The 17,640-nt window shown below is 42.8% G+C and overlaps 1 protein-coding gene across 1 annotated transcript in view; it reads right to left on the minus strand.

The window, feature by feature from the left end:
• Positions 1 to 2,325: 2,325 nt before the first annotated feature.
• The window catches only part of LOC135524108 (copine-8-like), a 72,244-nt gene continuing 56,929 nt past the window's right edge, over positions 2,326 to 17,640 (minus strand). Inside the window, exons 11-21 of the mRNA XM_064951313.1 lie at positions 14,141 to 14,185; positions 13,719 to 13,818; positions 13,106 to 13,159; positions 11,154 to 11,215; positions 10,600 to 10,646; positions 10,159 to 10,340; positions 8,893 to 9,020; positions 5,053 to 5,155; positions 3,840 to 3,897; positions 2,889 to 2,962; positions 2,326 to 2,570 (exon numbers count right to left, since the gene is read on the minus strand). Coding sequence (XP_064807385.1) covers positions 2,364 to 2,570; positions 2,889 to 2,962; positions 3,840 to 3,897; positions 5,053 to 5,155; positions 8,893 to 9,020; positions 10,159 to 10,340; positions 10,600 to 10,646; positions 11,154 to 11,215; positions 13,106 to 13,159; positions 13,719 to 13,818; positions 14,141 to 14,185 — 1,060 coding nt within the window. The 3' untranslated portion in view covers positions 2,326 to 2,363. The remainder of the gene's footprint in view (positions 2,571 to 2,888; positions 2,963 to 3,839; positions 3,898 to 5,052; positions 5,156 to 8,892; positions 9,021 to 10,158; positions 10,341 to 10,599; positions 10,647 to 11,153; positions 11,216 to 13,105; positions 13,160 to 13,718; positions 13,819 to 14,140; positions 14,186 to 17,640) is intronic.

Below are 17,640 nucleotides of genomic sequence, written 5' to 3' on the forward strand. Positions count from 1 at the left end.
GCTGGTTGAGTCCCTGCTGTATATGACAGGACCAGACTCTGAAGGGAAGGGAGTCCCCTTGTGAGTCAAGGCAGGCAGACAAGTAAGGTAGCGAGTGGGAAGATTATAGACGGTGAAGGTCCTGTCTGAAAGGGGGTAGGAGGCCCTGAGTGCAGGATTCACTCGGCATGCATACCCCTCTACTAGATATAGAACATGCTCCGTTTAAAAAAACTAACACCACAAATGGGATGTGGCTCCTGGGTCTCTTTGTACAATTGTCGTCAGCATCATCATAATCATTGTCATCGCTACAACCAGAGACAGAGTGCACCTGGAGTACAAACAAAGACAAATACATATACAGTTGAAGTCGGAGGTTTACACACACCTTAGCCAAATACATTTTAAACTAAGTTTTTCACAATTCCTGATATTTAATCCTAGTAACAATTCCCTGTCTTAAGTCAGTTAGGATCACTACTTGTTTTATGAATGTGAAATGTCAGAATAATAGTAGAGAGTGATTTATTTCAGCTTTTATTTCTTTCATCACATTCCCAGTGGGTCAGAAGTTTACATATGCTATATTAGTATTTGGTAGCATTGCCTTTAAATTATTTAACTTGGGTCAAACGTTTCGGGTAGCCTTCCACAAGCTTCCCACAATAAGTTTGGTGAATTTTGGCCCATTCCTCCTGACAGAGCTGGTGGAACTGAGTCGGGTTTGTAGGCCTCCTTGCTCGCACACGCTTTTTCAGTTCTGCCCACAAATTTTCTATGGGATTGAGGTCAGGGCTTTGTGATGACCACTCCAATACCTTGACTTTGTTGTTCTTAAACCATTTTGCCACAACTTTGGAAGTATGCTTGGGGTCATTGTCCATTTGGAAGACCCATTTGCGACCAAGCTTTAACTTCCTGACTGATGTCTTGAGATGTTGCTTCAATATATCCACAAAATGTTCATGCTTCATGATGCCATCTATTTTGTGAAATGCACCAGTCCCTCCTGCAGTAAAGCACCCAAACAACATGATGCTGCCACCCCCATGCTTCACGGTTGGGATGGTGTTTTTCGGCTTGCAAGCATCCCCCTTTTTCCTCCAAACATAACTATGGTCATTATGGCCAAACAGTTCTCTTTTTGTTTCATCAGACCAGAGGACATTTCTCCAAAAAGTACAATCTTTGTCCCCATGTGCAGTTGCAAACCCGAAACCTGGCTTTTTTATGGCGGTTTTGGGGCAGTGGCTTCTTCCTTGCTGAGAGGCCTTTCAGGTTATGTCGATATAGGACTCGTTTTACTGTGGATATAGATATTTTTGTACCGGTTTCCTCCAGCATCTTCACAAGGTCCTTTACTGTTGTTCTGGGATTGATTTGCACTTTTCCACCAAAGTAGAGGTATGAAGGCTGCGTGGTCCCATGGTGTTTATACTTGCATTCTATTGTTTGTACAGATGAACGTGGTACCTTCAGGCGTTTGGAAATAGTTCCCAAGGATCAACCAGACTTGTGGAGGTCTACAATATTTCTTCTGAGGTCTTGGCTGACTTATTTTGATTTTCCCATGATGTTAAGCAAAGAGGCACTGAGTTTGAAGGTAGGACTTGAAATACATCCACAGGTATACCTCCAATTGACTCAAATGACGTCAATTAGCCTGTCAGAAGATTCTAAAGCCATGACATAATTTTCTGGAATTTTCCAAGCAGTTTAAAGGCACAGTCAACTTAGTGTATGTAACCTTCTGACCCACTGGAATTGTGATACAGTGAATTTTAAGTGAAATAATCTGTCTGTAAACAATTGTTAGAAAAACTACTTGTGTCATACACAAAGTAGATATCCTAACCGACTTGCCAAAACTATAGTTTGTTGACGAGAAATTTGTCAAGTGGTTGAAAAACGAGTTTTAATGACTCCAACCTAAGTGTATGTAAACTTCCAACTTCAACTGTATATCCACAAGTACAAATCCTTCTCTTCATCCTTAACTTTGTAAACATTTAGAAAGAGACCGTTGGTGAGACAAAAGTGGAGTTGAGAGGAAGAGTAGGGCATAGAAATAAGACAGTAATGTACTTCTGAATGGTTCTTCACAGATTGGATGCTGCTCCTGGTTGGTCAGTTCTAGGCACTCACCCACTTCCTGGGTCAGACCAGTAAACTGCGGCCTCTGACATCTCATGGGAAGTCCTTCCTGAGGGACACTTTAAATAGAAGCAAAATGCCTTGCTGTCCTTTCTGCAGAGAGGAAGTCAGAATTCACAAAAGTGCAACAAGAGAGTGGAAATGGCGGTTGGCTTCTTCGGACCGCCATCGTCAAACTCCAGTGAGGAAGAAGAAGCAAGAAAGGGGCCCCGGAGGAGGCTTACCCCTCAGATTCGGCTGACCCGTCGGGTGAGGAGGGGGTGCACGGCGGGGGCGGGGTTGTAGGCAGGGGGGCAGAGGCCTGGTTTGATGCACCTGGTTCTCATGTAGGAGAGGAACTGGTCAGGGATCTCAGCCAGGACCTCCTTGGCCAGACGGGCCATACTCAGAATGTGGTTCCCCCTGCGGTCGATGTAGTCACGGAACGGAACAAACTGGATGGAGAAAAGGAAGGCAGGCCGAGAGAAAGGACGGAGGAGGAGAGGAGGAGGGGGAACAGGGAGGGAACGAGTACAGTAATTCCGTTAGAAAAAGACAACAATGAATAGAGAGGAATACAACGAATACAGAGGCGGTATAGAGGAGGAAAAATAAAGAATACAAGTGAATATATGGGATAATGATATTTACATACATGTACATGACATTCTATCGATTCTAGAATGTAAGCCTATTTCCATTGACACGGAAAGTTTGTTTTAATATATGCTTGAATTCTATAGGCATGCAGACGCACAGAGGAAGCTCTATACCTGAACAATGTCTCTCTCGGCGAACCTCCCTTGGGATGAGATCCTCTCTTCATCTCCATCAAGCTCAATCATTTCTGAGGAGAAGGAAAGTGAGAGAGAGATGGACAAAGAGAGAGAGAAGCACATCGGTCATCCATACCCACGTCAGAACAAAACAAACGTTGACATGTCAACACCGTCAGAGCCACGGAGCACGACACATCGTAGGCTACACCTACTGTACTGTTGTCCGTGTGCACTGACCACACACACACACTACATTACAACAGGGAGTCAAGCTAGCGCGCTACACAAGATGACAGTGTTCCTTCGCCTGTCGTGTCGTTTGAGTACTGCTAGGTGACTGAGTGATGCGCGTGTGGTGACGTACGTGCTGGGATACGTGTAAGTGAAAGCAACCATGTGCAGTGGCACAGGGAGGGACGTCATGCTACGGTGCACATTGACTTTATGAGCGTGATAATGTTTAATACCCATTGACTTTAGAGGCTAATTGCTCATAAGGAATGAACGTGTTTATTATGGAGTGTTTTATGAATTGTAAACATCTCTTTCCAATATTAGGAGAGGAGAGGACTTGATCTGTTCCAAAATAAAGGTGAATGAAAATTAGGACAAATTACTGTAAAATATCACAAATGAGTATCGCCATTTAGAAAGACATAAACAAAGTGCCGGATGGGAAGCAAATGAGAGAGAGGGAGAGGAAGGAAAGAGCAAGAGAGAAAGGGAAAGGAGAAGAGAGGCATAGCCAGGTGAGGGGCCCAAAAGAGAGGGTGTGGAAGGAGAGAAGCAGAAGAGGGAGAACTGGGTGAGGGGCGTAATAATGGATTTAACGCAGAGAAGAGATTAGAGAATACACATAGAAACACATATGTATGTACGCACACACGCAAGCACATGCACACACACACGCGCGCGCCCACCCACATTTCATTATTCCTGTCTTACCATTAAATTCTGCTGGTCCAACTCCGACAATTATAATTGACATGGGCAAAGTAGCTGCCTTTGGATGTGGAGGGGGGAAGAGCGAGAGAGAGAGAGAGAGAGAGAGAGAGAGAATAGAGAGGAGACAGCGAGAGAGATGTTTCAAAAAAAGAGAGCCTGAGGAAACAAGTTTCTTTTCAACGCCAGTGTCAATAACCATCGTTATCTAAAATCGCCACAGGTTGTCAGAGAAATACTCCCAATGAATATACTCCCAATTCATTTACACTAAGTACTGTAATAGCCTGTCTACTTCTCATATAATGGTACACTAGATATCGACTGTCATAAGACGGACAATGTTTTTCAACTTCTGCCGAGCCTTTATCGGACTAACTATTTGTGAAAAAGTAGAAGAATCTGTCAAACCTTTGTAGGACTAATTACTGAATTAGCACCTGTAATTTCATGTATGTACAACTTGTGTCTAAACCCTAGCCAGCCTGACAGCTTATAAATGAAGCTTATTTCCATCCTCTCCCTCAGCGGATGCCTATTGCATTGTGGGTCGAGTGGGTTGCCATTCGCCAAAGGCGGAATGAGAATGATAGATGTTATCACTGTGTTTCATAACTTTTTATTGCCATTTAGGTGGACATTAAATTGGCAGAGATATGAGGAACATCTATTTTGGGGGGTTGCTTGGTACTCAATGTTCTCATATCTTACTCTGCAATCACAAGGATGTGGGGGAACTTGTGTAACACAGAGTAGCGATTCTGTTTCTATGAAACACCATTTTGGAATCAGGGCATTCCAAAACAGCATTTAACAACGTATACAGAGAAACACACCAAATCAGGTGTGTCAAACTCATTCCACCAAGTGACTAGTGTCTGCAGGTGTTTGGATATTCCTTTCAATTAATCCCTAGACAACCAGGTGAGGGGAGTTCCTTACTAATTAGTGACCTTAATTCATCAAACAAGTACACGGGAGGAGCAAAAACCCACAGCCACCTGCCCCCCCCCTGGAATGAGTTTGACACCTGTCCCATAAACAATAACAATATCAACGTTGGGTCCAACCAACTATATCCAGGGCAGTCCCAAGATACACATTTACAATGGACATGTTTCAAACACATTTGAAGTCCTAGGACTCCTTTCCTATGTTTACAGGTCTGGTGGCATACTGTAAATGTTGGGAAATAATAACTTTGACATGTACGTACGTTTACGATGGACTCCTTGGTCTGGGCCATGTCGGTGATGACGCCGTCCGAGATGATAAGGAGGATGAAGTATTGGGAGCCATCTTTGACTGATTGTGCATACCTGGAGTGGGGGGGGGGGGGAGAAAGAGAGAGAGCAGAGGAGAGGAGAAAGAGAGAGGTTGGTGGGAGGAGAAGAGAGAGGAGAGCCGGATGAGATGCACTGAGCAATCAATAAACCAACCCATTAAATGTATTTATGAAACGTATTTTGTGTTAGCTATTGACCTCTCTTTCATTAATCTAATCTGCTCTCAGGCCTGGAGCTCTAGTCATTTGTTTGGCTGATGTTGAGGCCCATATTTTGACTATAACCCTGGGGGGTGTTCCCCACAGTTTAATAATGTTACCATTGACTTGTTACCAAGTCTTGGGCTTTTGGGCCAATGCAACAGACACGCACACACTCCACGCTCTCTGAGCGACAAATGAATACAGCCACAAGTATTGGGAGAATTACGGTCTCGTCTGACACTGGAGCCGCTTATTTGTGTGAAAATGATTTCCCTCAGTGTGTTTTGGTCACACAGAAGATAAATGAGCTATGAACGGCGAAGCTATTCTTAGGCCACGTGGGCGGACGGATCACACCGAGAAAGAGACGGGATTGGAGGGGCAAAGAGGGATGGAAGAGAAAGCTTGTTACAGTCAATCTTGTGTGTGTGTATAGATGACTGGGCAAGATTTCCCAATAGTGAATACCAAGTAGAGCATGTACAGCACAGGGACAATGCACTCTACGGAGAGACACCAAGTCCAGTTTTCTGTTTGGATAAAATGACCATTAATCAACCATGTGGACAAGGCGACGCTCTCTTCGTCTCCAATAGTGTCTGTCTACTGGTCGATGGTACAAAGCCTTATTGGTTTTCAAAACTAACAACTATTATCTCTGTATGCAACGCTGAATTAATAGCTTTGAACAACTGCCACAAAAGGACCAGCTGACATCAAGTCGGTGATTCTCTCGTTAACACAGGTGTGAGTGTCGACGAGGACAAGGCTGGAGATCACTCTGTCATGCTGATTGAGTTCGAATAACAGACTGGAAGCTTCAAAAGGAGGGTGGTGCTTGGAATCATTGTTCTTCATCTGTCAAACATGGTTACCTGCAAGGAAACACGTGCCGTCATCATTGCTTTGCACAAAAAGGGCTTCACAGGCAAGGATGTTGCTGCCAGTAAGACTGCACCTAAAGCAACCATTTATTAGATCATCAAGAACTTCAAGGAGAGCGGTTCAATTGTTGTGAAGAAGGCTTCAGGGCGCCCAAGAAAGTCCAGGAAGTGCCAGGACTGGCTCCTAAAGTTGATTCAGCTGCGGGATCGGGGCACCACCGGTACAGAGCTTGCTCAGAAATGGCAGCAGGCAGGTGGGAGTGCATCTGCACGCACAGTGAGGCGAAGACTTTTGGAAGATGGCCTGGTGTCAAGAAGGGTAGCAAAGAAGCCACTTCTCTCCAGGAAAAACATCAGGGACAGACTGATATTCTGCAAAAGATACAGGGATTGGACTGCTGAGGAACAGTCATTTTCTCTGATGAATCCCCTTTCCGATTGTTTGGGGCATCTGGAAAAAAGCTTGTCCGGGGAAGACAAGGTGAGCGCTACCATCAGTCCTGTGTCATGCCAACAGTAAAGCATCCTGAGACCATTCATGTGTGGGGTTGCTTCTCAGCCAAGGGAGTGGGCTCACTCACAATTTTGCCTCAGAACACAGCCATGAATAAAGAATGGTACCAACACATCCTCCGAGAACAACTTCTCCCAACCATCCAGGAACAGTTTGGTGACGAACAATGCCTTTTCCAGCATGATGGAGCACCTTGCCATAAGGCAACAGTGATAACTAAGTGGCTCGGGGAACAAAACATCGATATTTTGGGTCCATGGCCAGGAAACTCCCCAGACCTTAATCCAATTGAGAACTTGTGGTCAATCCTCAAGAGGCGGGTGGACAAACAAAACCCCACAAACTCCAAGCATTGATTATGCAAGAATGGGCCTCCATCAGTCAGGATGTGGCCCAGAAGTTAATTGACAGCATGCCAGGGTTGATTGCAGAGGTCTTGAAAAAGAAGGGTCAACACTGCAAATATTGACTCTTTGCATCAACTGCATGTAATTGTCAATAAAAGCCTTTGACACTTATGAAATGCTTGTAATTATACTTCAGTATTCCATAATAACATCTGACAAAAAATATCTAAAGACACTGAAGCAGCAAACTTTGTGAAAATTAATATTTGTGTCACTCTGAAAACTTTTGGTCATGACTGTGGATTGATGAGGAACATCATTTATTTAGTCAGTTTTTGAAACCTGTAATGTAACATAATGTGGGAAAAGGGAAAAGGGTCTGAATACTTTCACAAATGTGTGAAATGCTTGATAATGTGTGTGATACAGACTTCAATATTGACTGGCTTTCATCAACAACAACAAAAATAAACTGTAACCAGTGCATGCAACCTGGTTTGGTTTATAAGTCAACCTACCAGGGTAGTTACAAACAGCACAGGAATTAAATCATGAACATGTATTAATCACATCTTTACTAATCCAGCAGACATTTGCTTTAAAGCTGTATCAAATCCATTGGAAGTAGTGATCACAATATAGTAGCCATATCTAGGAAAACCAAAGTTCCAAAGGCTGGGCCTAATATAGTGTATAAGAGGTCATACAAGAAGTTATAACATTACAATAATATTTGCTGGTCTGTGGTTTGCCCTTGACACATTTATGAAATTGTTTACTCCAGTTACTAATAAGCATGCACCAATTAAGAAAAAGATGGTAAAAACTGTTAAATCCCCTTGGATTGATGAGGAATTTAAGATGGGGAGAAGTATGTCCATAATAAAACACTATCATCGAGGCAGGTCCTACAGGCTCTAGTTTGGTCACACCTGGAATGCTCTTCGGTCGTGCAGGTAGGTGTCACAAAGAGGGACTTACAATTGGCTCAGAACAGGGCAGGACGGCTGGCCCTTGAATGTACATGAAGAGCTAACATTAATAATATGCATGTCAATCTCTCATGGCTCAAAGTGGAGGAGAGATTGACATCTGTACTTGTTTTTGTAAGAAGTGTTGACAAGCTGAATGCACCGACCTGTCTGTTTAAACTGCTAACACAAAGCTCGGGCACCCATCTATACCCCACAAGACATGCCACCAGAGGTCTCTTCACAATCTCCAAGTCCAGAACAGACTATGGGAGGCGCACAATACTACATAGAGCCATGAGTACATGGAACTCTATTCCACATCAGATAACTGATGCAAGCAGTAGAATCAGATTTTTAAAAAACAGATAAAAATACACCTTATGGAACTGTGAAGACACACACACACACACACACACACACACACACACACACACACACACACACACACACACACACACACACACACACACACACACACACACACACACACACACACACGATATGTAATGATGGTGTAATAATGTAGTGGTGTAATAATGTTATATGATGTACTGTTTTATCTTTTGTTTTATGTGTGATGTAAATGCCTTTATGTGTTTTGCCCCCAAGAAGAGTAGCTACTGCCTTGGCAGGAGCTAATGGGTATCCTACATGGTGGGTGGTTCTGAGTGTATTGGTGTGTGTGTCTGTGTGTTGTCTGTGTGTGTGTGTTGTGTGTGCGCGTATGCGTATGTATGCATGTGTGTATGTGTGCAAGTGTTTGTGTGTGTGTGTGTGTCTGTTGTCTGCGATCATGTGTATGTGCGTATGCATGTGTGTGTGCATGAGTGTGCGTGTGTGCGACCTACCTGGCCACGTGGTTAATGACAGGGGAGAAATGTGTGGGTCCATAGAGTCGAACAGACTTAAGGCTTTGGTAGTAAGCCTCCATCACCCCCTCTATCCCACTGCAGTACGGATTCTGGGGGTTCCCATTCTGCACAGACACACAAAGAACAAACAATATAGGAATCAATTAATTGATTATCAATTCATCACATTTATTTAAAAACACATTGCACAGCAGTTATCTCAGTGTTTTTACAAACACCTGACCTGTACCCCAAACAGCAAGCAGAACATACAAGATCAGTAAATGCATAAACCACTTTTTAACTCTGAAGTGTCAAGTAACAACTTTGGGAGAACACCATATAGTCTTGGATTTCACCGTGCAATTATGGTGAGATTAACATTTTCTTTCGTGCTAATTGTCTTGTTTACATTATGCACATTGCATACAGTACTATGTTGTGCACTGTATAATAGAGTTTCCCAGTAAAGTGAAGTGGGAGAAAGCCATCTTGACCCTAGCTGCTTTGGTTGGCCTCCCGTGAGCATGGAGAAGACAGCCACTCTTTGCTTTGCAAATGGAGCTTGGGTTAATTCTGCTTCTCTTCTTCCTCTTCTACTTTACCCCACATTCTCTGTCCTATACTCCCCATCTCTTCTTCCTTGTCCCTCAGGTGTCCCCTCTCTCTCTCTCTCTCCCCTCCCTCTCCCCCCATGTATCACCTTGCTAAAAGGCTGACTCAGTAAATCCTTAATGCTTAGATTAACTCTCCTTGAGTATTACCCAACTGAGCAGCTGGAATGGCTGCCGGCACCCGGGGCTGCATGGGCATCACATCTGGACAGGAATTTATACGGTAGAGGACTGTGTGTGCGTTCCAAATGGCACCCCATTCCCTATATAGTGTAATACTTATGAACAAAGCCTGATACTTTAAATCAGAGGATGGGCTCGTTGTAATGTCTGGAGTGGAATGGGCACCATGTCTTTGATACCATTCCATCCCAGCCATAAGAATGAGCCAGTCCTCTGAAGTCAGACCAGCGGTCCAGAACCAGGACGGTCGGGAGACTGGCAGGTAAAAAGGACAAGGGATGGAGGGAGATTACGTTTACACTTAGGTCATTTAGCAGACGCTCTTATCCAGAGCGATTTACAGGAACAATTAGGGTTTCACCTAGTAGACTCGGGGATTCAAACCAGCAACTTTTCCGTTAAGGGCTCTCAACCGCTAGGCTACCAGCCGCTATAGACGGACGGGGGGTGTCTCCAGTTTCCTCACCAGAGCGAACTCGTGCGAGACCCGTCCGTCCGGGGGCAGTTTAGCTCCGAAGCCCAGTGCAGGGAACATCTTGTCACTGTCGTAGTCCTGGATAATCTCCCCTACAGCTCTCAGAGCCATGGCATAGGCATTCAGCTGGTACGGACTCATGTAGTGTAGAGAGGTGGGCTGGGAGGGGTTGCCTGAAATCCAACAAAATACATTACAACTGAGCTCAGAGCTGCTACATCTCTCCTCAGGGTCTATATCGGAAGACAAGGGGTCAGAGACTTTTTCAAATTCCTAGCCAAGGCAAGTTCGCATGATATGAAGGTGGTTTGTAACAGAGACTTGTACGGTGTTGTAGCTAGATGGTTGCCAATTCAAAGTTGATGTCAAGAAGGCCTTGCTGCCACACATGCAAGAGGGTTCTCAAGGGCTGACAAGAGCTAAGCTACTCACCATTTGATGCTGTGAAATCAATTGCCACTGTGAAACTAATCTGAGTCCTACAACACAAAACAAAACAAGGAAGATATTAAAACATTTGATTACACCATGACTCAACGTGATCTCACTGACTCAATTCATGGACAAGGGGGTTATAACTGATCATTAACTGCTGTTTCCCGCAACATGAATATAGGCCTATGGGCTGATTAGTAATCCACTCATCTATGAGTTTGTTCCTTCTTTCCATTACCACACTAGTGATGTAAGTGAGCCTAGCGCTCGATAAAAAGGTTACGGTAGAAATCGTTCCAGTCAAATTCACATATTCCTATTGCTGTATTCACATACAGCTGCTTGGAATGCAAAACGAGCAAGCCAAGTTGGATGAGAGAACCACACAATCAGAAAGTGCATTATACAATAGAAAGCCTGTACTAAATGATTCACTTGTAAATGTAATGCTCATCTAGGGATTGTAGACATAAGATAAAGAGTGATGGCGTATCCAATGTGTCCCTATTCAAATAAAACTCAAATTAAAAAAATACAACTCGAGAACGTACCCTCCTTTAATGTAATCCAGGAAGGTGAGTTCCATGTCCACCAGGCAGGACAGAAGGGTTACCTGGCAACACGTTTGGAGGTTAAAAGGATACTTTTTGAAGTTTGAAGATGATAAACTTTATAAAAGTGAACTATCCCTTTAAAACACAAATCAAATCTTATTGGTCACGTACACAGATCTTCAGGTGTTATAGCAGGTGCTGCGAAACGCTGCAGTAGAATGTCTCCCAAATACAATACAAATACACAAAATCTTTAAAAAATCTAAATAAAAATCGTAGATATATTAGAGTGAGCTTGTGTCAGGATCCAGAATATAAATGTGGTGTGTATTGATAGTATATAATTTGGAAAAGAAAATAGCATGTACAATAGTATGTATATTAGGATGAGCTATGTCGAGAATACAGTATATATTGTACATACACAGTGAGTAAACAACAGTATATAAACAGAATATGAGGTGACCAGTATTCATATATACATTGGGTGTTAGTCTCAACGTGCAGGGCTGAGTACTGGGGAGGTAGCCGGCTAGTGATGGCTGTTGAACAGTCTGATGGCCTGGTAATAGAAGCTGTTTTTCAGTCTCTCGGTCCCGGCTCGGATGCGCTTGTACCGTCTCTGTCTGCTAGATGGTAGCTGAGTGGACAACCCGTGGCCTCGGTGGCTGAGATCCTTAAGATCTTCTTGGCCTTCCTCTGACAGCAAGTGCTGTAAATGTCCTGAAGGGCAGGCGGCATGCCCCCCATGGTGCGTTTGGCTGAACGCACCACCCTCTGGAGAGCCATGTGGTTGAGGGCGGTGCAGTTGCCGTACCAGGCGGTGCTGCAGCCCGACAGAATGCATCTGGTGCATCTGCAGAAGTTTGTGAGGGCCATGCCGCACATCAGGATTTCAGTGGAAATACAGTAGTATCATAATTATAACACCTTATTTAAATATGGCATGACAACAATAGAAGAGTTGGCTAAAACACATACAGTAGAGTACTAAGCTACTAATTCAACTGTGACGCCTTTGAGCTATGAACATGCAAAAAATAAGTGCAGAATTACATCCATAGTATGCATCGCAGGTGGAATCCTACTCCCTATATAAGTGCACTACTTTGACGAGAGCCTTTGGAAGAAAATGGACATATATGGAGGAGCATAAATAAAAGAGAGATACACTTATAGAGTGCATTTGCCATTCTGGTAAAATACATTGTCTATTGTATAGGAGAGGAGACCAGAGGAGGTCATAGATGTATAGGACAGCTGGAAACACTAAAGATGGAGACACATAGTCTACAGATTCTAGACAACCACATGAAGAGAAGGCGACATAAGACGTATAGGATAGCGGAACACTAAAAACAGATCACATTAAGAGAAGGAGACATGTAGGCGCCAAGACGGCTGGACACACCAAAAACTAGAGGAAACACACAGTCTGCTGATCCGAGATAAAGACACACATACAAAAGAACACATGGAGCTAATTACAGGGTCAAAGCATAGGTCATAGCTTAGAGGGATGTATATTAGTTTTAGGTCAAAGCAAGGGTCTTGCCATTATTATAATCTAACGGAAAGCAGATGTGGGTGTTAGTGGGCGGAAGCAAGTAGGAAGCCTGAACTAAAAAGATAAAGATAAACAAATATGTATATCTGCATATGGGGTGGACCGATATGAGATAGGTGGATAAATACTGGAGCCGGGGCTCTGGACAGTGGAGTGTGTTCCGCGGACCATCCCGGCTTGCTATGCTCTTGTATTAAGCAAAATTGATTTGACAAGTTCTGTAATGCGTTGTATTTGATCCGATTTTCCACAACAAGCCCAGAGGGCTGTAGGGAATATGGTGCCACTTGAGACACAGACATACAATCCCACTAAGACACAGCTAGGGTTGAAAGATATGTGGCCTTTTCAAGTCAAAGAGTATTACAGGGTATCGACTCACTGTTCCTGAGTTGAGGTATTTCTTCTTCTTCTTGCCTTTCTTTGGATTGACCACCTGCAGAGAACAGAACATGGCTTGGTTCACTTTGTTGTGTCTCGTTGAGTTGAACACAAAGCCAAGGCAACTGAAAGCCTGACTTAATGTTTTTTTTGTTTTTTTTCATCAATCAGATTTTGTCAAACTATTTTTGCCCTGGTGGCCACATTTGGTCTTCAATAAGGTCCAGAGGGTGCACTGAAAATTGTTATATTTCCTCACCGTCAAGATTTGCACACAAAAAAAGTCCTCTATCCACCGTTTTGGGAATGTTCAATGCTCCCTGACTGTCTAGCTTTCATCTTGGGGATTTTTAGCGAGTTGGACAGTTTCTACACATTTCGACACAGTTTCAATTTGGTTGTAGCCATTTTAAAGTATATTGAGTTTTGTATTTTACTAAAACCACCCACATGCCTGATTGGACCCCCTCGCGGTCCAGATGTATGACATCCCTCTCCTAGACTCTGCAATACCACCCTGGAAGGCTCAATATTTGGGTAAACACACCCTTGTGGGGGTGTGCGTTAACGTGTGTGAACGTGTGTGTATGTACACCTGCTGCAACATGTCTCACCTCGTAGCTGTGAAACTGTGACTGGCCTCTTGACATCTCTCTGTAGCTGGTATTGAATTCCCCAATGAAGTCATGGCTGGAAGAGTAAACACACACAGTGTCTCACACACCTGCTGGGATTTCTCTCCAGCTGGGATCGCCTTTCCAGGAACAGATCCGCTGGTTGAAACGTGACTTTTCAAAATGTCTTTGTTGCAACATCGGGTACATTGTTACAAACTCAATCACAGGGTGACACCAAAGCAGCAAGTTTGTTTGCAGTCATCTAGCAACAACCTACATTGTGTCATGACATACATGAAATACATAAGCAATATTTCTGAGTGCAGACTATTCATGAGGTTGCCCCTGGGGCAATTACTATAGCAGAAGTGCAGATAATAGGTGAAGTGGGTGCATGCGTATGTTTCTGAGACAGTACCCACCCTCCATCTCGGTCCCAATCATACACCTCCACTTTTATGCTCCTGAAGGAGAGAGAGAGAGCGAGAGAAAGAGAAAGAGAGAGATAGAAACCCCATTTGAAAAACGAATTAGTGTGTCTGATTGAAAATCTCTGCTGCTTAAAAGAGAGGTGCTCATCTGTGAAAGAGGATGGTCTGGCTCTAAGAGGGTGTGCTCTCAGAAAGGTGTCTGCTTTTGGGATTCAATGTACTAAGGGAATGAACATTAAGGGTTACATAGAGAAAATTGGACCTCTCTGAAATGAAAATGGGTGGCCTTCCCTTCAGGAAAATATACTTTAACTAGACCCCCCCTGAAAGCTTGGGGGGGGAGAATCAGACCTTCCCTATAATAATTCAAACAAAGTGGATAACAGATAACATGTCTACCGAGTAACGCGTTCTTCGTTTGTCGAAAGAGAGTCGGACCGAAATGCAGCGTGTTGGTTACTCATGTTTTTAATAGAACAAATGACGATACATGAAATAACAAAAACAACAAACGGAACGTGAAAAACCTATACAGCCTGTCTGGTGAACACTAACACAGAGACAGGAACAATCACCCACGAAATACAAAGTGAAACCCAGGCTACCTAAATACGGTTCCCAATCAGAGACAACGAGAATCACCTGACTCTGATTGAGAACCGCCTCAGGCAGCCAAACCTATGCAACACACACCTCTAATCAGCCACAATCCCAATAACTAAAGAACCCCACAAAGAAATACAACAAACATAAACCCATGTCACACCCTGGCCTGACCAACTAATTAACTAAAACACAAAATACTAAGACCAAGGCGTGACAGCGTGTTCATTTTATCATATTTATCCAATGCCAAATCTGTGTGCATTGTTTGTAAAGAATCTGTCCATTTGCAAATAATTAAATTGGAGAAGTCAAAAGTTAGGTCTACCTTTCCACCCCAGACAGAGTCGGCCTACTAACGCAGAAAAATGTAAGCATTAACTGATGGCTCCTCTTCTTCGTGGCTTAACCCAACGAGAAAGTCACTTTTTTTCTCTCTAAAGCATGTCTGTATTTAAACATATTCTATTGTACAGAAAATGAATAGCTTAATTGATAGTGACAGAGTGAGATTACTTCCCAAGCAAAGTCAACCTCTGAATATCAAAGAAACTAAACAAGGATATTCCCATATGCATCAGAGTCACGTCTTTCCTGGGTATTTTAACGATTGTTTATAGCATAAAGCATTGCGGACCAAAGCGCAATTATAGGATCACTTTATATAATCAGATCAGTTTAATTTTCTTCAACATCACAACAAAGGGTAGGGCTGTGTTTTTTTGTTGACATTTTCCTTAATAAAAGGTAGGCCTCTGGCATACCCTCTCATGCCGCCTCAATTTGTGTCTTGGTTTTAATTTAACAGTCCTCCACTGACACGGAGGTAAACTATTTAAAGTGTGAATGGTGGGTGGAGGAATTTAGCAGAGGTATAGCAGCCTATAGCCTCATTGTGTCTGTCAAACAGGTCGGCCTACCTCTTATTTCTTCAATAGGAAGTAATAGGCTCCAACACAGAGGACTCTCGTCTCTATTTTCATTGCAAATTCGAGTGCTGCATTCCTCAACAATGACATAAATATAAACACATTCATAATAACACTAGAGGAAAATTGTGTTATGAATGTGACATTCTCCGTTATGGATGTGACAGGGTGCCAAAAGATAGACGGCAAATGATGACACATTTCATTCTAGATCATTAAATGACACGTTTTATTTAAAATATGATATAATCACCTACTGAGTAATAGAATAAATATACAAAATTGAAACTGCATTCAAAGTTTTTTTTTTACAAGCTCATGCTTTGTATTAATCTCACATCCTTCAGTCTGCCAAATGCAGGCTCTATGAAATGGCACTTCCTCCCATTTGTCCAAAAAACGACAAGGACTGGACAAATAGACCTGCAGCCACCCAAGCCTTGTCATCCTTGGCTGGCACGATGTACACAAATTCTGTGTGGTCGTTTCTCCTCAAGAATTGCATTTCACCAGCATCAGTCAGTCTTTATAAGTTACCGGTCCCAAAAACTGCCTGTATATACACTGAGAATACCAAACATTAGGAAAACCTTCCTAAAACCCCAATCAAAAGGCACTTATGATTTTCTGTCTTGCCCATTCACCCTCTGAATGGCACACATACACAATGCATGCCTCAATTGTTTCAAGGCTTAAACACCCTTCTTTAATATGTCTCCTCCCCTTCATCAACACTCATACTACAGTACCAGTCAAAAGTTTGGACACACCAACTCATTGAAGGGTTTTTCTTTATTGTTACTGTTTTCTACATTGTAGAATAATACCAAAGACATCAAAACTAGTATGAAATAACACATATGGAATCATGTAGTAACCAAAAAATATACATATTTTATATTTGAGATTGTTCAAAGAAGCCACCCTTTGCCTTGATGACAGCTTCACACACTCTTGGCATTCTCTCAACCAGCTTCATGAGGTAGTCACCTGAAATTAACAGGTGTGCCTTGTTAAAAGTTTATTTGTGGAATTTCTTTCTTTCTTAATGTGTTTGAGCCAATCTGTTGTAGGGGTGGTATACAGAAGATAGCCCTACTTGGTAAAAGACCAAGTCCATATTATGGTAAGAACGGCTCAACAAAGCAAAGAGAAACAACAGTCCATCATTACTTTAAGACAATGAGTGTCATTAGGTTGATGTCTTTCCTACGAAGGGTTCAAATTCTTCATTTCCGTTTATTGAAATGGTAAAAAAATAATAATGTTTAATTGAATTATAACCTACCAGTGGCACAGGTTTAACACTTTCGTAGACATCTCTTGTCAGATTGTAAATCACCTCATGCTTGACAGCTGCAGTTCACAAGCATGCACAGGGCAGACTACACAGATAAAGGCCAATGTTGTCCCCTGGGGGGGGGGGGGGGGTTACCCGTAGTTACTCAAGGAAGTAAACAAACTCAGCATGACTGGTGAAAGTTTATGGATTTTTAAGACCTTGATTACGATTATGAATTTAAGACCTTTATTGTGCCATGAGATCCCATGCAATGCTCCAGTTAGCTGAACAGTGCATGATTGCAGGTCATATGAGAACGCGAGTACACCCGAAATAGAGAAAGATTGCCCGCTAACATAAAAATCCTTCGGAAGCAGTATGAAGGGCATGAATATATATTTTTTTATCACAATCGTGTTTTGCAGTGATGCTGACATGTTATGAAGAGTCTAACTGTCACATCCGTTACCGAGTACTGACAAAGAGAGAAAGGAAACCAATTATACATCACCTAAGCCCTTAATGAAAGTTAGATTTGCACAGAAAGTTTGCATACAATCATACTCGAAATGTATCCATAATAACAGCTTTTCCTCAAAGACGTCAACCGAATCAAAGCAGTCTTATCAGTCTACTCTGGCCTGCTTGGAGTAACGCTACACAGTGGGAGCGTG

The sequence above is a fragment of the Oncorhynchus masou genome, chromosome 31 (genome assembly GCF_036934945.1).
Source record: "Oncorhynchus masou masou isolate Uvic2021 chromosome 31, UVic_Omas_1.1, whole genome shotgun sequence".
NCBI lineage: Eukaryota > Metazoa > Chordata > Actinopteri > Salmoniformes > Salmonidae > Oncorhynchus > Oncorhynchus masou.